The sequence below is a fragment of the Hyperolius riggenbachi genome, chromosome 2, assembly GCF_040937935.1.
Source record: "Hyperolius riggenbachi isolate aHypRig1 chromosome 2, aHypRig1.pri, whole genome shotgun sequence".
Lineage (NCBI taxonomy): Eukaryota > Metazoa > Chordata > Amphibia > Anura > Hyperoliidae > Hyperolius > Hyperolius riggenbachi.
The window spans coordinates 570,805,541-570,828,178 of NC_090647.1; the positions used below are offsets into that span (position 1 = coordinate 570,805,541).

General features: G+C 46.9%; 1 protein-coding gene across 1 annotated transcript in view; it reads right to left on the minus strand.

The window, feature by feature from the left end:
- Positions 1–410: 410 nt before the first annotated feature.
- The window catches only part of LOC137545198 (CD276 antigen homolog), a 77,714-nt gene continuing 55,486 nt past the window's right edge, over positions 411–22,638 (minus strand). Inside the window, exons 5-7 of the mRNA XM_068266324.1 lie at positions 18,830–19,126; positions 13,910–14,164; positions 411–518 (exon numbers count right to left, since the gene is read on the minus strand). Of these exons, the coding sequence (XP_068122425.1) occupies positions 502–518; positions 13,910–14,164; positions 18,830–19,126 (569 nt within the window). The 3' untranslated portion in view covers positions 411–501. The remainder of the gene's footprint in view (positions 519–13,909; positions 14,165–18,829; positions 19,127–22,638) is intronic.

Genomic DNA, 22,638 nt, shown 5'->3' on the forward strand with positions numbered 1-22,638 from the left:
TGATAGCATGTAAGGGGGCTTTACAATTAACCATGGAATTTAGCACTATTGACTTCAATGTAAACGCGAATGCGGTACTCGGAATTGCCGAATTTTCGGGTTTCGAGAGCTTACTTGGAACTGCCAAATTCCGATGGCAAACTCGAAATTCGGAATCCGAGAGCTCAGCCCTAGTGGTGATGGTAAAGTAGACTAGTCATGTGGCAGTAATGCACCATTCATGAATAAAACGTATCTGCTGCCAAGGGACTCACCGATAACTCTGAAGTGATAGCTGCGCACGCTCCCATCGAGCTGATGAACCTCTGCAACATACACACCATGGTCTGGGGGATTCACTTCTTTTATAGTTAAAGTTCTTCTCTCTAAAATAAATCTATTTCCGAGGACCTTAGAAATGTCATCCATGACTAGTTCAATGAAGAGCTCTTCATCCTTCTCCACCTCAATACTCTGAATTCCTTCCCGACAGGAGAGGAAGAACGTGATGCGGCCACAGCCTTAAGACCCAACTTTTCCTACAGACAAAAAAGAAAACACATATTAAAAACTAGATTCAGAGGGTTAAAAAGTAAGTCCAGGCCTAAAAATGTACAAATGAGACATATGTATATGTGTGATCTTAGACTAGGCATGGGCAAACTTGGCCCTCCAGCTGTTAAGGAACTACAAGTCTCACAATGCATTGCAGGAGTCTGACAGCCACAGTCACGACTCATAAAGGCAAATGCATTGTGGGATTTGTAGTTATTTAACAGCTGGAGGGCCAAGTTTGCCCATGCCTGTCTTAGACCGTGGTTTATTGGCCTGATAAATTCACATTAAAGCTTTTTACACTTTCTAAACTTTCTTTGGCCAAAACAATCCCTTATGGTAATTACATAGTTTTCTAGGTGGCATCTTTCCATTCACACTCAAGCAAGCCCTCATCACACCTATACTCAAAAAACCCTCTCTTGACCCCTCTTCCCTGTCCAATACTGCCCTATCTCTCTACTCCCATTCTTTTCAGATCACTTGAGCACCACGTTTACTCAGACTTAGTCCGTCACCTCACCTCACCACAAATTCTCTAATGACCTCCAATCTGGATTCCACTTCAGCCACTCAACCAAAACTGTCCTACTCAAAGTAACCAATGACCTGGCAATTGCTAAATATAAAGGCCTCTACTCTAGTCTCATCCTTCTAGATCTCTCTTACGCTTTCAACACAGTGGACAATCCTCTCCTTTTCCAAATCCTCTCATTCATGGGCATTCAGGGTCTTGCTCCAGCACCACCTCCTCTCCACGTCCCCTCACTGCTGGAGTTCTCCAAGGCTCAGTCCTATGACCACTCCTTTTCTAGTCATTTTTCCACCCCACAATCCAACGCTCCTGCCTGACATCACAATATCTGTTGATGGCACTTCAATCACCCCTGTCACCCCTGTCACCCAGGCACTCTGCCTAGGTGTAATACCGGACTCAACTCCCTCATTCAAACCACCCATCGACAAACCATCCTCCTCTTGTGGCCTCCACCGTAAAAAACCACTGTATCATCTGTAATCCACTCCTGTCTTGTAATAACTGTTGTATTGTTTATTTTGTATTGCTATACCCTGTATACTGTTGTACAGCGCCACGGAATATGCTGGTGCTATATAGAATCAATAATAATCTGCCACACACGCCATTTTCTCACACAGGACACTACCAAACTTCTGGTTAGGGCTGTGGAGTCGCAGTTGAGGAGTCGGAGCAATTTTGGGTACCTGGAGTCAGAGTTGGTGGTTTCATAAACTAAGTAGTCTGAGTATTTATGTACCAAATCCAGTGTCTTGGTAAGTATTAAAATAAGGAATCTGAGTCGAGGAATCAGAGTCTGAGCCATTTTAGGTTCCTGGAGACGGAGTTGGTGGTTTCATAAACTGAGGGGTCGGATGATTTTTGTACCGACTCCACAGCTCTGCTTCTGGTGCATCCCCTGATTATTTCACATCTAGACTACTGCAACTCTCTGCTCTGTGTCCTCTCTGATAACCATTTAGCCCCGCTACAGTCTATCATGAACTCTGCTGCATGACTCATCCACCTCTCCTCCCGCTTCTCTAGTCCTAACCCGCTCAAGTCATCCTCCGCAGACACCTACCACTGCCAAGACCCCCGAATTGTGATTTCCGTGCGCATGTGCACTACCACCCAGTGGTAACCCGGATATCCGAACTTTTTTCAGCTATCCGACCGGATTCGGATTCCGGACATCTGGGCTGAAATCCGCATAGCACTATGCGGATATTTGGTCGCATACCCGGATATCCGCGGATATCCGAATCCGAATACTGTAACTAAGGAGATGACATAATTGAGCCAATCAGAGGGCTCCCAGCAGAAGCCCTAGCAACGAATCACAGAAGGGAACCCTGGCCAGCCCCACCTGACCTCATTGAGCCAATCAGAGGGCTCCCAGCCTAAGCCCTAGCACGCAATCACAGAAGGGAGCCCTGGCCAGCCCCCCTGTGTAATAAGGAGGGGTGCCATGATGAGAAATATCGTCCTTGCTTGTGACTGCTCACTGAGAGACATGCTCCAGTGCTGCTGGCCTAGCAAGTGCTGTACACAGTGATAAATCTAAAGCTGTTCAGTGATTAACCCCTTCACTATCACTACACACTATTGTTATATTGTTTGGTAGCTAGCTTGATTTCATTCAGTGACTGTCAGAGTGTGTGCTGCAGGGCTGCTGCAGGCAACTGCTATGTGTATGCGTGTGTGCTGTGCACAGACCAGGCCAGCTGCTGCCTGCTGGCCTGCTAGCCTTAGCTACAGTGTAGGTTAGGTTAGGGAATAGGATTACTGTGTTATTGTGTAGTTAGTACTGTAGTACTGCAGTCAGTGCTAGTTAGTTGTTAGAGTAGTAGTACTACTGTGTTAGCTTACTACAGAACTGATGTGCTGCTGAGCAGTGCCAGTGTGACAGTTAGTGTGCACTACTGTCTTCTCCTCTGCTGTCTGACTGTCACTCGGCACGTGGCACTTTGCACGTGGCGCTTTGCACATGGCACTTTGCAAGTGGCGCTTGGCACGTGGCGCTTGGCATGTGGCCCTTGGCACGTGCCAAATGCAAAGTGTCAAGTGTCAAATGCAAAGTGCCAAATGCAAAGTGCCAAATGCAAAGTGCCACTGCCAAGTGCCACGTCCGGCATGCTCCTGGCAGACGTTACACCTGCTGCTGCTGCATTGCCCTTGCTCCTGCTGCCTGTGCTGCCCCCCCGCCAGGGTGCCACAGGCCACTGCTGCTGTGCTGATACCACCTATATTTAACCCAAAACACAATTGCTGCGTCATTTTTGGAGGTGTCTGGGCTGAAAACTGCCATGTCCCAGTTGTGCGGTTGGACTTTGGACACAATGTGGGCTGCACGACCGCTGTCTGGAACCTAGTCCTGATGTTAATTGACAGCCATTTTTTTTTGTATTTTAACTCCCCACATAATCAATTAGTGTTTCCCTTTAAAAAAACATGATGCTACAGGCCTCATTTACCCTAAAAAAAAAACGTTTTAGAAGCAATTTAAAGGCCACTTCTGATTTTGCTATCCGGATATCCGAATCCTCCCGGATACTGAGGTCAGATATCCGATTCGGATCGCAAAAGTTTGAACTCTGATATCCGATCCGGATATCTGGTATCCAGATCCAAATTCAATCTGGATTTTGAAAAGGGGTATCCGAGCAGCACTGCTACCACCATCGCGCTCCTAATCCAGCAGAAGTAGCCAGGCCCAATCTGGTCAGTGCTACTGTGCAGGCACAGACTGCTTGCACCTGCACAGTAGTGAAACCAATTCTGAGCGGACTATTGCCGAGATGCATGTGCGAGTCTCCGACATGCCAACTTTTGGAGGTGCCACCACTGGAACGGGGCTGCTGAGCAGGACCAGGGAAGCTGCCTTAGGATGTGGAAGCCTCCCCTTCCCAAAGAAAGTACCCCTAGGGGCACTTTTTTTTTTTTTGCTACAGGCTCCCTTTAAGCATCCAAACTCTGTAAAGCACATATAGTATTTGCCATAACTACTTTTTGTGGTAAGATATTCCACATCCTAACCTCTGAATAACCCTTTTCTAAAAAAAAGTGGTAAAATCACCATTCTTCTATGTGTAAATCATGTCCCCTTGTCCGTTCTACAACCCTAGGGACAAAAAGCTCACCTGCCAAGCTTTTGTATTGCCCTCTGATGTATTTATACATGTTAATCATTTCACCTCTCAGTTGCCTTTTTTTCCAAGCTTTCTTAGTTAAGTTGGCCACCCACACACACACGATACAATAAAATGATGCAATTTTTTATAAAAATCAAAATAAAAAAGCTTTTTTCTTATTTCTTCAAGAAATCTGATCGAATTTCCATTTTTTTCCCTATAAAAGTAGCTCAGGAGTGGCCGATTTTCCTGATCCATCTTTATTAAAATGGAACGGTGAAGGGTAGACGCTCAAATTCTTGATTTAACCCCCTTGGAGGATAAAACTTTTAACAGCAATTAGTGGTAATTCCTAAGTACACTTGTGGAGACCACCGGTGGCCAAGCAGCAGCAGCTAAAGCAAATAAATACTCTAGAGGGTGTGGTGGTTCATCATCCCGTGGCTGTGGCACGTGTGATCTTCTGCCGAAGAAAGCCATTACAGGTAGTCCCCGGGTTACGAACGTCCGACTTACAAACAATCCGCCGATACGAACGCCCGCCAACCCGCCGCGATGACATCACGCAGCCCAGGGACTACCTCTTGTGCCCCCTTTTCTAATGCAGAGTATGCGCAGCAGAAGCCACTACAAGTCTCATCTCTTCCATGGCGGCTCCGGGCCAATCAGCAGCGTCCTCTCTCCCCTCAATGTTCCTCCCAGCGGCTTCCCTAGCGTCGCGTAATGACAGAATCAAAAATAGTCCCCGCAGCTCCTTCTGATTGCGTCATTACGCGACACTACTAGTGAAGCCGTTGGGAGGAATGGTGAAGGGAGAGAGGACGCTGCTGATTGGCCCGGAGCCACCATGGATGAGGTGATACTTGTAGTGGCTTCTGATGCGCATACTCTGCTTTAGAAAAGGGGGCACAGGAGGCACAAGAAAGGAGACACAGAGGGGGGCAGAGATGACACAGAGGGGGACACTGGAAGCACAGGGGACAGAGAAGGCACAGCGTTCCGACTTAACGACGGACTCAGGTGTTAAGAACAAGCCTACAGTCCCTATCTCGTTTGTTAACCGGAGACTACCTGTACCTCCCAGAATGCTGAAGAGGTGGTTGACTGGCTCACTCAGTTTTCTACCTCTTCTGTTGCCAACGTCTCCTCATCCTCCTCTGCTATGGTCAGCCGCAACAACACCTCCACTACCAAAGCCCCTGCAACCGAATTGGATTGCTCGGAGGAGCCATTTCCCTAGGCACTGGCCTGCACCTAATGTAAAAATAAATTAATAAAAATAAAAAACGTTGGTATACAATGCCAGATATTTCAGGACTCTCATACAGTGGAGGAAATTAAAATGTTTAGGCTGCTGCCTGCTACCTTCTCCAGGCCTATGCTGCAATGCAGTGCGCAACAAACGCGTCCTTAAAGTGTAAACATTTTAAAGACATAAAATGTTTAAAAATGTCAGAAGACTGGCATTTATTTCGGTGGGGCAGGAAGCATGGCATGGCTTTATAGCAGGCTTGGGCAAAGTTTACATTGTGTGGACCGCGGGGTGCATTCCTTAAATTCCAACCTCCCTCCTTAGAGTTGCGAGTGGGCACCGGGGGGTTTCAAACTCACCGATGTCCCGCATCGCATCTCCGTGGCAACAGGACGTCACATGAAGTGACATCAGGACGTGTCAGCATGTAATACACTGGCGCAAACTGACGTCACGTCATGTGACATCTTGTTGCCACGGAGCTGCGACGCGGGACATCGGTGAGCGAGGTGAGTGGGGATCTGGCTTTGCGTCGGCAGGCCGGAGGAACAGCGGTCCGTAGTTTGCCCAGCGCTGCTTTAATGTCAAGTCGTTGGCAATGTGGCATGTGCAGTTAAAATATAAGAAATATTTAATTTAGGTCACAAAAAGCTTCAAAATGTGATACTTTTTCAATGTCACACATTTCTGGTCTCCGTGAAGGTGGCTGCAAATAACACATTTCTAGGCAGCTGTTCGAAAGAACTTTATTTGAAAAATTGAGAAACTATATTTGATGTTTGGGATTTAGCATGGGAAAAAGAAAAAAAAGCCTCTGTGTGAAATACGTACTATTTTTTGACAAATATTTCGCCATTGGTCACCCTCCACCATGCCACTGTCCAGTTCTTTGTACACGTTCCTTTTTAAAAGAAATTGTGGCTTCAGAAGTGCCCTCAAAGTTTCAGAAGTCTGCCTTAGTAAATCCATGCTGATGGGCTGATTATTCTGCTTTTTATAGTTTTGTCCAAAAAAACCAAAAACAAAATAAAAACAAGAAGTCCTGCAGAACACCCGGGGCTCTAAAAAACAGCCTTTATTTCAATCTTAGTCGTGTTTGAAGCCAACAGGTTGTTAGCCATAGCCTGACAACATGAAGACACGCCATACAAGTGCAGACATCCACTCTACCCATTATTGGCACAAGCGCAGGATAAACAGAGAACCTGTACTGGAGTGGAACAATTAACACAATAAATAGAAACAATGCATGCTAGTAAAAAGGGAAGCAGGGAATTTGGGCGGCGACTAGTGGAGGAAGTTTGGGCACTGCCATAGGCACCCACTCGCCACCTGCAATGCAAAATACAGCTACAAATAGCGGTAACAACTAATAGCTTGCCACTGTGATTCTTAAAGTGGATCCAAGCTGTGAGGATCCGCGTGGCTGCCTGCGCAGGCAGGCAGCCTTTTGACCACTGTTCAGGTCTGCATTCTGCAGGTCTCTGGAAGAGAGACCTTCTGTCAGTTTTGCAGCTTGCTGCTGAGGAATTTGCATACGTTTGTCATGCAGATTGCCTAGCCACATCCTTTGTAGGCTTGCTCTATATATACCATGTGATATCACAGACCTGGGCTGGTCATGAGGGGTAGTTCCTGTAAAACACTCCGGAGAGTGTCAGCCTTGCTCATTGTTTGAAGATTAGCCTAGAGTAATTCCTGGGACTGCACTAGGCAGGTCCCTTAGTGCAGTTAGGATTGCTTATCTGTTTTGTTTGTCTGTTGCGATTGTCCTGTCCCAGCGGTGGTCGACAGGAAATCGTTCTGTGTGTCTGGGTGCTAACCTGAACCTGCGGTTGTTACTGATAGCCCCTTCTGTTCTGTCTTCCTGGATCGCACTAGCCTCTTGCGCTAGTGCTGTGGATCCTTCTGTTCTGTCTGCCTGGATCGCACTCGCTTTGCGCTAGTGCTGTGGATCCTTCTGTTCTGTCTCCCTGGATCGCACTGGCCTCTTTTCGCTAGTGCTGTGGATCCTGTCTCTCGCTTGTTCCTGTTTTCGTGTGTCTGTCTTGTCTGCTACGAACGCTTGCTGGAGGCTCGGTGAAGTAACAGTTAAGCAAGCGCTCGCGTCCTCTGTTTCATGTTTGTCTATCGGTGGTTAGTTAGGCGTGCTTGTCTCTGTTGTGCTTATCACGCGGAGACCGCGCATAAACGCGTGCACTGTTGCGAATGAGTGCGGTGTTCGCGTTTAGCTAGCGTTTGTTATTTTCCTTGTCTTCTCACTGTATGATTTGCTGTGCCTTTGCTACTCTCATGCTCTGCCTTGCTGTAGCCTTGTGTCACCTCTGGCAATCACCTCTCTCGCGATTGCGTTCCTGCTTCATATCTGCTGTTATGTGCGCACCGTCGCGGGTTGGCGACTAGTTTGGTGCACACACATACAATCTGTCCCTTTGCTCAATCTCCCTTTCAGGGCTATCTTGCCCTGCGTTTCTTCCCTTCGTGCAATTCCTGTCTGGCGTGTGTGGTAGGGCAGAGGAGCTGTTCCTCTGCACTCCACAGCTCCACCTGCCGACAGGAATTTCCCTCTACAGGTGCATTGCACCTTTTGCTGGGTTCCCTCAAATTACACGCTTGTGGAGGATTTCCGCAGTGTCAGCGCACGTCTTGTGCGCTGATCACGGAGAGAATCCCACAATCGTTACAGTATGACCAGCCCAACCAAAATTCCCTTTGTAGAGGGAATTTTCGATTTGTACGATTTTGTCGAATATGGCTCTTGTACCTTTAAGAGATTTAAAAAGCTTGAACCTGAAACAGCGGATGAATTTTTGTCTGAGTGCACTAAACTTTTAGCGAATCCTGAATTCCAATGCACCCCAGTATCTACCTGGGCCCCCCAAATGGCCTACCTTCTGTTTGGGGGCAAAACGGTAAAGTGGGCTTATGATGTGTTAGATCATACCACCCTGAGTCAAAGACCCCTGGAATTCTTGGCCTTTACAATTCATAATTGGCTGAGACTACCTCAGTTACCATATCCCCTTAACGAGTTGTTGTCGGCAACTCAATCAGCTGTTCCATCTACTCAATGCAAAATCTCTCAGTCTGCAAAGATTGCATTAACAGCTCACCTTCATCCAAAAAGCAGCCATCCAAAGCCTCTAAACGTAAAAAATCTAGGAAGGCTTCCCAGCGGAAAAATCCGTTGCCCATAGCAACCACAAATAAAGAGGTTATTTCTGTCAAGTCTGAAATGTGCAAAACCATTCAGTATGATAATGATGTTGTTCAGTCTCCGGGTTTTTTGCCCCAATCCAAAGCTTATGTGGATCCTGCTATAGGTAGGATCGCACACTACATTAAAGCAGTTAAAAAATCTGTTCTTGTTCCTGAACTCCACCCCTATGGAGATTATTTGGATACTGGCCTGTTTGAACCTCCATTTGCCTCATGGGACATTGGGGCCTTGATGGAGGAATTTGATTTTGATTGGAAAGCCTTTTGCGATTTTTACATCGCAAAAAGCGAAGATGTCTTGAATGATTGTCTCGATTCTATGTACCTTTTGATTGATTCCGATGAATGTGACGAGGGTGATGTGGATCTGATGATTTATGTATGGCAGACGATTTTGGATGAGTTGCACACACACCAATCAATGGATTCCAATAAAGAGACATCGTTGTCGGATGATTGGTCCTGCCTTTCTGGGGTAAAGCATGTGAGTCTTGACTTTGTGCAATCTGAAAGGAGTGGGTGTACCACTGTGGTTGATTCCTGTGCAAATCCTGGAGGATTCTCTCCTGACTGCGTGCAGTTTGAATCTATGCGATCTGATGCCTGTTTCTCTGATGTTCCTGCAGATTGTGATCAGCATGAATGTGCCAGTTTTCTCAAGGATGTGTGGGACCCCTTGTCATTCAGAGACAAATCTTTAAGATCTTCCATCTGTGATCCTGCTATGGGGAAAATTCCTAAATTATGCAGCATCAAAAGTAAAATTAATATGTCTAATAAAGTTTTTCCTGATGTTGTCGCTATTTCTCAACCTGTTCACACCTGTAAGGACCCGTTGCCTGGTGACAGTTGCTCCAGTGTTTCTGTCTTGAACACCTTACAGTCTGCTCCGCAGATCGCGGAGGTTTGCGCTATGGAAGCGTCAGTTTCACAACCTAAAGCGATTTTTGATTCGCAAGTTTTGCGTTCTGACTCCTCGGATTTGACATTGTTAGCCGAATCTAAGAGTGAGACAGCGCTTCGGTTTTGCGAATCTGATGCTGAAGCTTCTTTGCTTTGCCCAGAGAAATTTTCTCTGAATCTGCCCTGTACCATGCATGAAAACATGATCTTCACTCGCGCTGACATTTGTGAGTCCCTTTCTTGTTCTGAGGAAAATACTGATTCTGCACCCTGTACTCTGGATGAATTAATATGGCCTTGTTTAGAGTCTCCTGCAGTGTCCCTAGAGGCTCATCTAGGTATTGCTACTATACTCACCTGTTTTTCTGCAGTTTTGGAGTTGCAAGCTAGTTTGACTGCTACGCAGAATTCTGGGTGCAGCGAGATTAAAGTTAGGGAGTCAGTGTGTGTTCCAGTAAATATTCCTGTACATTCCGCTCATGATGATGAAATTCAGTCTCAGTTTATGGTGGAACCTTCCCTGGGACATCTGCCCTGTCTACAAAATAAAGTTCCAGTTTTGCCCTGTAACATGGATAGTTCAGAATCCTTCTTAGAAAACTTGGAAAATGATGTTCCTGAGGTCTTGTCTGATGTCCTGGAGACCTCCAAGTTCCTCTCAAAGGGTTCAGAACTTGTTGGAAATGTCTCCTGCCCCCCAAGCCCTTCTGAGGTGTTGCCCACTTCAGTAGGGATTGCTGCCTTGCTGGCTACTTTTTCAGCTCTGGTGGAGCTTCAGTCGTGTGTGGTCAATGCTCCTGAGGTTTTGTTTGATGTTCTGGAGGTCTCTGAGTTCCTCCCAAAGGGTGCAGAACTTATAGGAGATGCCTCTGGCTCCTCAACTCCTTCTGAAGTATTGCCCACTTCAGTAGGCATTCCTGCCATGCTGACTACTTCTGCAGCTCTTGTGGAGCTTCAGTTATTCGTAGTCAATGATGAGTTTTTGTCAGATACCATTACAGTCACTGAGACTTCTAAGCCTGAGTCCGAGTTTTTTTTTTTTGAAAGTCCAGTGCTTGAGACCACTGCTCATGATGATTCTCTGCCCGGTTCTGGTTTTGGTCTGGTCGTGACGGACTCTGAGGTTGGCAGTTCCTCGACATGTCCTGAGGTTCCCCTTGGGCTAGGGTACCCCGATGTGTTTGGTGACCCAGAAAGCCCAAGTGTGTCTCGGTTGCCAGACTGCTCAGATGCTTCCTCGGTGGAAACCTGTTCTGATGTTGCCTCTCTGCCTGCATACCCAGAGGTGGTCCCTGAAGGCCCTGGTCTTGATGCTTGTCCTGGTAATTCTGAATCCGGAATTGTCATTGGTTCCGTAGGGGTTCTTGATAGTTCTTCGTGTGAGCCTGGTGATCGTTCTGCCCTCCTGGGATCTCTGCGTAGCTTCAAAGTGTTCTGGACCCTGGGAGAAATATTTCCTGGTACCTTGGATGAGATCAGCAGTGGGTGCTTTGTGGAAAGGGACACTTTGAATGGGTATTGTGGCAGGTTTGGTATTTTTGGACGGTCCTTGGAAGGTGGTGGGCATGGCTCGGTGGGTGTCGATGGCTTCTTCTCTGGCATTCACAGTCCTGATGGGTGTTACACTGAGACTTGTGGTACTGATGGGCATGTTTCGGTGGCTTCTCCTTCCGATGAGGTCGGTTTCGGGTGGGCTGACTCTGGAATTGGCCTTGTCGGGCTGTCCTGACCTTCATGAGTCTTCAGTTAGAGTCTTTTGCTATTATCAGGTTAGAGGCTCGTCTGGAATCCGACCCTAGAGGGGGGGGGGGTACTGTGAGGATCCTCGTGGCTGCCTGCGCAGGCAGGCAGCCTTTTGACCACTGTTCAGGTCTGCATTCTGCAGGTCTCTGTAAGAGAGACCTTCTGTCAGTTTTGCAGCTTGCTGCTGAGGAATTTGCATACGTTTGTCATGCAGATTGCCTAGCCACATCCTTTGTAGGCTTGCTCTATATGTACCATGTGATATCACAGACCTGGGCTGGTCATGAGGGGTAGTTCCTGTAAAACACTCCGGAGAGTGTCAGCCTTGCTCATTGTTTGAAGATTAGCTTAGAGTAATTCCTGGGACTGCACTAGGCAGGTTTCCCTAGTGCAGTTAGGATTGCTTATCTGTTTTGTTTGTCTGTTGCGATTGTCCTGTCCCAGCGGTGGTCGACAGGAAATCGTTCTGTGTGTCTGGGTGCTAACCTGAACAGTGGTTGTTACTGGTAGCCCCTTCTGTTCTGTCTTCCTGGATCGCACTAGCCTCTTGCACTAGTGCTGTGGATCCTTCTGTTCTGTCTGCCTGGATCGCACTCGCTTTGCGCTAGTGCTGTGGATCCTTCTGTTCTGTCTCCCTGGATCGCACTGGCCTCTTTTCGCTAGTGCTGTGGATCCTGTCTCTCGCTTGTTCCTGTTTTCGTGTGTCTGTCTTGTCTGCTACGAACGCTTGCTGGAGGCTCGGTGAGGTAACCGTTAAGCAAGCGCTCGCGTCCTCTGTTGCATGTTTGTCTGTCGGTGGTTAGTTAGGCGTGCTTGTCTCTGTTGTGCTTATCATGCGGAGACCGCACATAAACGCGTGCACTGTTGCGAATGAGTGCGGTGTTCGCGTTTAGCTAGCGTTTGTTATTTTCCTTGTCTTCTCATTGTATGATTTGCTGTGCCTTTGCTACTCTCGTGCTCTGCCTTGCTGTAGCCTTGTGTCACCTCTGGCAATCGCCTCTCTCGCGATTGCGTTCCTGCTTCATATCTGCTGTTATGTGCGCACCGTTGCGGGTTGGCGACTAGTTTGGTGCACACACATACAATCTGTCCCTTTGCTCAATCTCCCTTTCAGGGCTATCTTGCCCTGCGTTTCTTCCCTTCGTGCAATTCCTGTCTGGCGTGTGTGGGGGGGCAGAGGAGCTGTTCCTCTGCACTCCACAGCTCCACCTGCCGACAGGAATTTCCCTCTACAGGTGCATTGCACCTTTTGCTGGGTTCCCTCAAATTACACGCTTGTGGAGGATTTCCGCAGTGTCAGCGCACGTCTTGTGCGCTGATCACGGAGAGAATCCCACAATCGTTACACAAGCCTTACCTAAAGAGATAACAGTAATTGTATCGTCTCGCACACACTACAGGATCCAACTGTCTCTAGGGGGAGGCGCATCAGCTGGAGAAACAGGGATGACACCCTCTGTACAATGTTCAATCAAAAAGAGCTGGCACATTCAAGGTGAAGCTTTAATGGTTCCATATATAACATATAGCCAACGTTTCGGAGCCACGTAAGGCCGCTTTGTCATGGTACAATTTGCTTGAGGGAAAAAATCTGCCGCTGTAAACGAGCTCCTGTACGGTTAATAACAGTAGGACTCCTCTAGACACTCGCGAACAGCGATGTGTACCGGCGTGTGCACATAGTGCTGGTACACCTCGCTGTGCGCGAGTGTCTAGAGGAGTCTTCCCCAATAACCCTACAGGAGCTTGTTTACAGTGGCAGTTTTTTTGCCTCAAGCAAATTAAGCCTTGACAAAGGGGCCTTACGTGGCTCCGAAACATTGGCTATATGTTTTATATGGAACCAGTAAAGATTGACCTTGGATGTGCCAGCTCTTTTTGATTGACTTAACCTGAAGAGAGGGAAGCCACTAGATCCTATAGAGGCTTCTGCTGGTCTCCCGTCACTGAGCGCAGACCCCAGAAGATTGGCGATAAGGCCTTGCCGGCAATCACTTCAGGGCTGTGCGTCTCTGCTGTCACAGGTGTGGCTGTACTGTGTCTACATGAGTATGGCCACGCCTGCGCAGTAACCTGGAGTCACCCATGCACAAGCTAGTGCGCAGGCATGGCCATGCTCTTGACAGAAGAGGGGTGCGGTCCTGATGTTAAAGGGGGTCCCGGTGAGTGTCAGGGGACCAGAGGACAGTGAGCCTCGTTAGGACCCAGAGGCTTCCCTCTCTTTAGGTAAGTATGTGTTTCCAAGCTTCGTCTCTGGTTTTCTTTAGAGCACTTTTCCACTAATGACACGCAATCACAATCGTGTTTCAATTTCCAATATGCGATTGAGCTGCTATACTCAGTATAGTAAAGCTCAATCGTATTCCAAAACGCGGCAGTACGACGATTGCGCTCGGACCAAAATTACGACGCAATTGGCTCATACTAAATGGAAATTGCTGCTGCCATTTCCATTCGTTTAATGTATATTGCGTTTTGCAATCCGTCAGCGATCGGAATCAAATCGCGAATCGTAGTGGGGAAAAAGGCCCTCAATCCTACTGGGACCTGATCAGTCTATTTTATAGGCCTCCATCTTGGATGTTGTGTGATGGACTCAGCACTCACCTGGTCGGTACAAGGTGGCGCGCAGTGTACAGTGCCGCACATGACAAGCACAGTCCTCTTCTTGCACCCCTCCTTTGAGTTTCAGGCGTGATATCTCGTTGACCGTCCCATCCTGGTTGTCAGTCCGGTCTTCGGCAATCTGAACATTTGGGTGGATGCTCCAGAAAATTTCCAGATCTTTGGGGTAAAATTTCTCAGCTTTGCAGGTCAGGAGCGCTTCCTGTAGGTTTTCTGTCACAGTCAGACTGGGGGTTGCTGGGAATTAGATAAAAAAAAAAATCTGTTTAAGCTGATAACCAATCAAAATAAACATGCATGCGCTGCACAATCCCAGGCAAACCAGTAGAGCTTTACCAAATGTGCAGGAATTTTTTTCATCAGTTTCAGCTTTAAAGGGAACCTGTGATGGGGCCACAATGAAAAAAATATACATACCTGGGGCTTCCTCCAGCCCGATCACCCCCATGCCATCCTATTCTGTCTCCCCGATCGCCCGCAATTGGCCCCGGAAAGGTCCTCTGGTCTGTGGCCAGCTGTGCATGTGTGGCCTGGCTGCGTGCGCCGCTCCTGTGGCGGTCACACTGTCAGGAGCGTTCTGTGCAGTACTACCATGCAGGGGCAGAATGCTTCCGGCGACCGGAGCGAGACAGGGAAGCGCACCTGCCGACTGGCCTAGACTGGAAGATTTTTTCGGGGCCAGTTTCGGGCGACCAGGGAGTCAGAAGAGGATGGTGTGGGAGCGATAACACTGGAGGGGGCTGGAGGAAGCCCCAGGCATGTTATTTTTTGTTGTGACCCCATTTCAGGTTCCCTTTAAAGATTCAGCCTCATGATTTTTCATGCACAAGAAAGTAAATGTGAATACATTAACATTTCACAGTTCTGGGCACTGCATATCTCAACATTTTCCAACAAGAATAACGAAGCTCCTGGCTGGCTCCTGTAAGTAGAGAGCTGACCCCGCCTACATTCTTTAAAAAACAACTGAAGTGAGAGGTAGAGATGGCCAAACTGTCGGCCTGGCAAATAGTTTACATTATAATGGAGCAAAAAGTTGACCCCTCAACCCAGAGTTAGCAGACACATGGCAGCCAATCAGCTATCCCTCCAACCTGGACCGCCCTCCACCTATCAGAATGCCAGCACAGCAGCCATTTTGCAGTCTGTGTTTGGCTTCTGTGCTAGGCAGATCAGGGACAGTGTGCTGTAGATAGGAAAAGCGTTAGTTAGGCCTGTGTTCTGTGTCCCCAGTGGAGTTTCTTGCTGCCACAGTACCAATTCACCAACTACATAATCCCAGAGCCCTTCTAAAGGCTGTGTTTTGGTCTTGTGATATTGCGGTTCAGTGTGTCCACACAGCACACTTTAGATGTTGCAGACAGGTGCAGTCAGTGCTTAGTGCTACAGTAGTGCATCCTTCTAAGGGCTGTTTTTCTTTTCTTGCTATTGTTTATTGCAATTCTGTGTGTCCAGTACACCCATTAGCTGTTGGAGACAGGTCTACTGGTCCTAATAGTGCACCGACCATAACCCAATGATCCTTCAACACCACTACTGGCATCTAGTACCCACTACTGCCCCCTGTATAACACCTCACTGCAAAATCAGTGGTTTTTTTTTGGTCACTTAACTGTCGTTGAAATACCTCTGGCTGACCATAGTGGCTGGAAAACCACGATCGCCTGCACTCCTGCGAATGTGCGCACAAGCACGGCAGCCACTACACAACACTACACAAAGATTGCAGCTGAGAAGACTAACATTTATGTCCGGGATGTGTCAGCTAGTAAAAACAATGATTTGTTCACCTCACATTATCAATAAAGCTGTTTGTGGTTGTTTGCGGTGCATTAAACGTGGCGTCTGTCAGTGTGAATCGGGCCTAACCCTTACTCTACCTTATCGCCGTGTACGCACGCTGGACATTTTAAAGCACTTAATTCCACAAATTTAGGAATGTAATGTGATTTCTGCCCTTTAGAGATTAAAACACAACTCTGTGTCAACTCTGTAATTTTTGGTGGGACTTTTGCCATGGATCCCCCTCCAGCAATGCCACAGTCCAGGTGTTATGCCCCTTGAAACAACTATTCCATCACTTTTGTGGCCAGAAACAGTTCCTGTAAAATTCACATGCCAATTGAAATCTATGACGGTTCACCCGATTTGCTTGTTCACATACATCACTAGTGAGAGGTACATGGAGGCTGCCATATGTATTTAAAGTTAAACATTACCAGTTACCTGGCAGTAGAGAGCAGAGGAGCTAGATTTGATGGGAGCTCGGATGAGCACAAGCTCCCGTCAGTGTACGCAGTGGGCCCCAGCGAACAGCCTGCCAGCCAGCGATCAGCGCTGGCAGGCTGATTTTCTAGGTAATTACACATTTAACCTCCTTGCCGGTTATCCCGAGCTGAGCTCGGGGTAACCTGCGCAGTAGGATTTCTCAGGCCCCGCTGGGCCGATTTGCATAATTTTTTTTTCCTACACGTAGCTAGCACTTTGCTAGCTGCGTGTGGTACGCGATCGCTGCCGCTACCCGCCAATTCGCCACTACCCGCCGCGCCGCCCCCCTTCCCCCAGACCCCTGCGCAGCCTGGCCAATCAGTGCCAGGCAGCGCTGAGGGGTGGATCGGGATTCCCTCTGACAATCCCGACTTCCATGACGTCGGTGACGTCATCCCGCCCCGTCGCCATGGCGACCGGGGAAGCCCTGCAGGAAATCCCGTTCTGAACGGGATTTCCTGCTTACTCTGATCGCCAGAGGCGATCGGAGTGGGTGGGGGGATGCCGCCGCCCAGCGGGGCTCGCTACATGATTTGAAAAAAAAATTAAAAAAAGTGCTGCGCTGCCTCCTTGCTGGCGGAAATTGGACCGGCAAGGAGGTTAATATTTATATAGCACTGACACCTCACTTTTTCTGCCTCTTACATCCCCCTACGTCCCTCTAAGCGTACATGTTACGTCATGTAAACAAACTCAAGGTTGCCATCTTGTGGCCAAAAAGTAAAACTACATCTACATGTAAAAAAATAATAATAATCACATTTACATTAAAAAATTACTAATTACACCCCATTCTCCCAAAAATACCCAAATAAAATGTTTAATAAAAAAACAAAAAAAACCCATTACAATTAAAAAAACAAAAACAAATAAAAATGTAAATATTTACCTAAGGGTCTAAACTTTTTAAATATCAATGTAAAGATGAAATATTTATATTTTTTAAAATGATGAGCTTGTAAATAGTGACTTTTATTTCCAAATAAAATATTGTCACCATGCATTGTGATAGGGACATAATTTAAATAGTGTAATACCCGGGACTATTAGGCAATTACAATACGTGGGTTTTAATTATGGAGGCATGTATTATTTTAAAACTATAATGGCCGAAAACTGAGAAATAATGAATTTTTCCCCCTTTTTTTTCTTATTCTTCCTGTCAAAATGCATTTACAGTAAAGTGGCTCTTAGCAAAATGTACCTCCCAAAGAAAGCCTAATTGGTGGCGGAAAAAACAAGATATAGATCAGTCCATTGTGATAAGTAGTGATAAAGTTATAGGCTAATTAATGGGAGGTGAACATTGCTCGGATGCATAAAGTGAAAACGACTGAGGGCTGAAGTGGTTAAAAGGGACATTGACCTCAATTTAAATAATATATATATATATACTAGCTCTACTTACATAACGTGTATTGCATGGTCCAAGTGTTGATTTCAGTGAACTTTATAAAATAAAAAAGGTAAATGGAATTCTGTTTGCTGGCAGGGGCCATCTTTACTCCCTCTAGCTGAAGCCAATGGTGAGGTAATTTCCTCCCTTACTCCCCCCTCCTCCCCACACCAATAGGGAGCTTTATGTCTCAGGCAGGGAATCCCTAAGGAAATGGTAGCAGGGACGGGGGTCCCCATGGATGCGATGTGGTGGTGGCAGCCACTGCCCACATGAATCAGCGGAGATGCCTGTCGGGCTGGAGTGTGGGGAGGGGGCAGACACGGACAGTCATGGGAGGCAGCCAATGAGAGGAAAAGGAGTGAGAGTGTGACACAGGCTGCAGCCAATCAGGCTGAACTAGCTGTGTCTGTGCAGAAACTCCCTCCGCCCCAGCCTGCACTGCAACTTCTCTCTTGCGGCTGATTACTGGCTGCGTACTAAGGAGCTGGGGACATGAGGATTCATCTCTACAATAAAAAAAGTAAGATTGATTTTAAAGTTACGATTGCCTCTTTAGCATTCCTTTTATATGATCAACAGATAGAAATAGAGAATTGATTTTGTTTTTCATGCCTAACAGTTAAGTTGGCCATACACTAGGCCGATTACCCGCCGATCGACAGCAGATTTGATCACGGGGATCGAATCTGCTGTCAAATCGTTCACCTAAATTCCGATCTATTTCGTCCCGAAACAGATCGATCCCGTCGATCGCTCTGTGTGGGAAATTACCGTCGATCGCCCGCGGGTAGGGAGCAATTCGCTAGCGGCGTTTGATCGACGCAGGTATACATTACCTGAAGTTGGCTCCCGGCTGGTATCTTCTCCGCATCACGGCATCCAGCATAACTTCCTGTGTCACCGCAGTGACAGCAAGTACAGTGACAGAAAGTTATACGCGGATGCCGTGATGCGGAGAAGATGCCGGGACCAGGCTTCATGTAATGTATGCGGGGGGGGGGGGCGGGGTACAGGCGACAGCGGCAGCTCAGCAGATGGTGAATCTGTTTCAGGCTGAAATCGATTCACAATCTGTTTGCAGTAAGGGTGGCCATACGATCCCTCTCTGATCAGATTAGATCAGTGAGGGATCTATCTGTTGGTCGAATCTGATGGCAAATCGACCAGTGTATGGCTGCCTTTACTCTTTAAGAAAAAGTCTGTAAGAAAACCACTTTATAGTGGGTGTTCCTCACCTGTGACGGTCAGATTTGTCCCTTTCCCTCTGTATCGCATGCCACTCTTATCCTTCACTGAACAAATATACAGCCCGGCATCAGCAGGTGTGACAGGGTCGATTATCAGAGAGTCCGGTGTGACTGTCACTCTCTCACTGTTCTCCATCTTCTTGGATTTGGAGCTGTAGAATTTCCACTTGTGATGCAGAATCTCTTTGGCATTTAGCATCCTGCAGAAGATTTGGGCCTTCTGTCCCACAGACAGATGGAGGGAAGAAGGATTCTGAGCTTCCGTCACCCACTCTCTGTCGTCACCTGCAAAGACAAATCAATTGTGTGACAATAAGGGCCGTTTCACACTGGGGGTAATAGAGGAAAGATTTAAACAGGTCTCAGAAGTAAAAAGCAACATTATTCATCTAATGCCTTTATATAGCACCAGCATTTTGTGCAGTGCTTTACAAAGTATATTAATTTATTGATGGGTTACACCAACTTTACACCACATTCCATACTATCCAAATAATATTTTTTTTTTTCTACTGATTTTCCTAAATAGTTGATGCAATTCGCAGTCAGCATCATTTTTCAGTCATCAACCATTAAAGTATAATTTGAATGCTACTGAACACTTTTCAAGGCGGGAGAGTAAATGGATGTTTGATTTAGAATAGATACTCTAGCCCCTAAAGGCCTTAATGAGGAGATGGAACTTTTGGGCTTTTTTAAATGAACAGTATTATTTAATTGGATGTGGATGGAGTAATGGTGTTAATGAGCTGGTGGCCCATAGTTTTTATTTTTGAAGAGCCGCTGGTGTCATAATAGCAAGTAATAAAAGCTGACTGACTACTTTGACTAAATCTTGAGGTATGAGAAGTAATTATGAGATGTGAAGATAGCATGTTAATAAAATGTAGTTTGATAAGTTTTTTTTATATAATTTCAAAGTATTTAGGAATGTTATTTTAAACAGGAAGTGGAAGGAGGAGACACACACTATAAAGGAAGTAAGGCTGCTGAACTGGATTATTCCAAATAGCCTGATGAAGACATCCGTGGATGTTGAAACATGTCGATAAACTGATCAATTTGGGGCGCCCCAGAGAGCAATTGGAATATTGCTGCATAATCCCAAAATTCCTAATATGATCCGGCGGAGTAAAAGTGTACTATCTACCACAGAGTGCGCTGGAAGAGCTGGAACGCAGGATGTGGAGGCAGCTGAGACGCACGGAAGTGACGTCATCCTCCAAGGAAGCAGCCGGGAGAGTCGCACAGCCCAAAGCTCTGCCTCCTTTTTGCCCCGGTGTTTGGGGGGGGGGGGGTTAAACACAGCGTTCTGCCGTGGGATAGCAGCGTGTTAGATGGGGTGATAGTGTAGAAGTTAAATAAAAATATGAATTTCAAGAGGCTTCAGAGTCTCTTTAAAGAGAATCTGAAGGCCAAAAATATGGCTTTTTAGCTTATATACATACGCTAAAGCGCCCCTATCGCGCTGCATAACGAGGGGTCTTTAAACTCCAATTCCCCCCCCCTGCAAAATCCACGACTTTCTTGGTCGTGGATTTTGCTGCCCTGTGCACTTCCGTGTGAGGCAGAGCTATGAGCTGCAGCCCTGCCTCACACGCGTCTGTCAGCGGCGGATCTCCGCCTCTCCCCCGCCCCTCTCAGTGAAGGAAGACTGAGAGGGGCGGGGGAGAGGCGGAGATCCGCCGCTGATAGACGCGTGTGAGGCAGGGCTGCAGCTCATAGCTCTGCCTCACACGGAAGCACTTCCCGGGAAGCACAGGTGGGATTTTAGGGGTAAAACCCCCTCGTTATGCAGCGCTATAGCGGCGGTTTAGCTGGGGCATACATGCCTCATATGTATATAAGCTAAAAAGCCATTTTTTTGGCCTTCAGATTCTCTTTAAGGCTTGAAGTGGCAGACCAAGAAAAATCTCGGACAGACAGAAGCGACAAATGGCGAGAACAGTCAGAGTCAACCCATACACCAGCACCAAAGACCTAAAACATCATCTTGCTGCAGATGGAGTCACTGTGCATCATTCAATCAATCGGTGCACTTTACACAAGTAGATGTTGTTGCGAGAGTGATGCAGAGGAATCCTTTTCTCCGCCCACAGCACAAACAGAGCCGCTTGAGGTATGCTAAAGCACATTTGGACAAGCCAGCTTCATTTTGTCTGTAACCTAAACTAATGTCCAGCGCTGCGTAATTCGTTGGCCCTTTATAAAATGGAATAATCTCCAAGATCCGCCCCTTCTTAACCCCAGACACGACCAAACTGCTCATCCATGCCCTCATCATCACCCGCCTTGATTACTGTAACTCCCTCCTTTCTGGCCTCCCCTTGAAACGTACTGCCCTCCTTCAATCAGCGATGAACGCGGCTGCAAGACTCATCCATTCTTCGCACCGCTCCGTATCCATATCTCCCCTTTGTGAATCCCTGCACTGGCTCCCTATTCGTTTCAGGATAACTTTCAAGATTCTATGCCTGGCATATAAATCTGTGCACAAAACCTGCCCTACCTATATCTCAGAGCTTGTTCACAGGTATACACCAGGTCGTTCCCTCCGATCCTCCAACGACCTTCGCCTCACCACCCCACGCATCTCCCACTCCCATTCCCGCATGCAGGATTTCTCAAGAGCCGCCCCCACCCTCTGGAACGCCCTACCACCACCCATCAGACTTGCTCCCTCTTTCAACACATTCAAGCAAGCCCTCAAAACCCACCTCTTTTTTAAGGCCTACCCACCTCCTACCGCACAGTAACTCTCTACTGAATATTTCACAGCCCCACCTAGTGTTTCCACCCCACCCTTTAGATTGTAAGCCTCTGGCAGGGTCCTCCACTCCCTAGTGTAATCTACAGGATCATGTGCTCCTGTCCTATGACAGCCTGTACTTGTATTACTGGGCCTACCTAACCAGCCCATATTGCATGATCATGTATTTTGTACAATTTGCATGTATAAATTTGCTCTATGTTGTATAACCTTGTTATGTCTGTCATCCTTGTATCATTGTATATATTATTGTCCAGCACTGCGTAATATGTTGGCGCTTTATAAATACAATAAATAATAAAAAAAAATATTTTGGAATAAGGTGCTGTGGACTGATGAAACTAAAATTGAGTTATTTGGGCATAACAAGGGGCGTTATGTATGGAGGAAAAAAACCATAGCGTTCCAAGAAAAACACCTGCTACCTACAGTAAAATATGGTGGTGGTTCCATCATGCTGTGGGGATGTGTGGCCAGTGCACGGACTGGGAATCTTGTCAAAGTTGAGAGACGCATGGATTCCACTCAGTATCAGCAGATTCTGGAGACCAATGTCCAGGAATCAGTGACAAAGCTGAAGCTGCGCCGGGGCTGGATCTTTCATCAAGGCAACGACCCTAAACACTGCTCAAAATCCACTAAGGCATGAATGCAGAGGAACAAGTACAACATTCTGGAATGGCCATCTCAGTCCCCTGACCTGAATATAGTTGGAAATTTGTGGTGTGAGTTAAAGAGAGCTGTCCATGCTCGGAAGCCATCAAACCTGAATGAACTAGAGATGTTTTGTAAAGAAGAATGGTCCAAAATACCTTCAATCAGAATCCAGACTCTCATTAGAACCTACAGGAAGCATTTAGAGGCTGTAATTTCTGCAAAAGGAGGATCTACTAAATATTGATTTCAATTCTTTTTTGTGGTGCCCAAATGTATGCACCTGCCTAATTTTGTTTAAACAATTATTGCACACTTTCTGTAAATCCAATAAACTTCATTTCACTTCTCAAATATCACGGTGTGTGTCTCC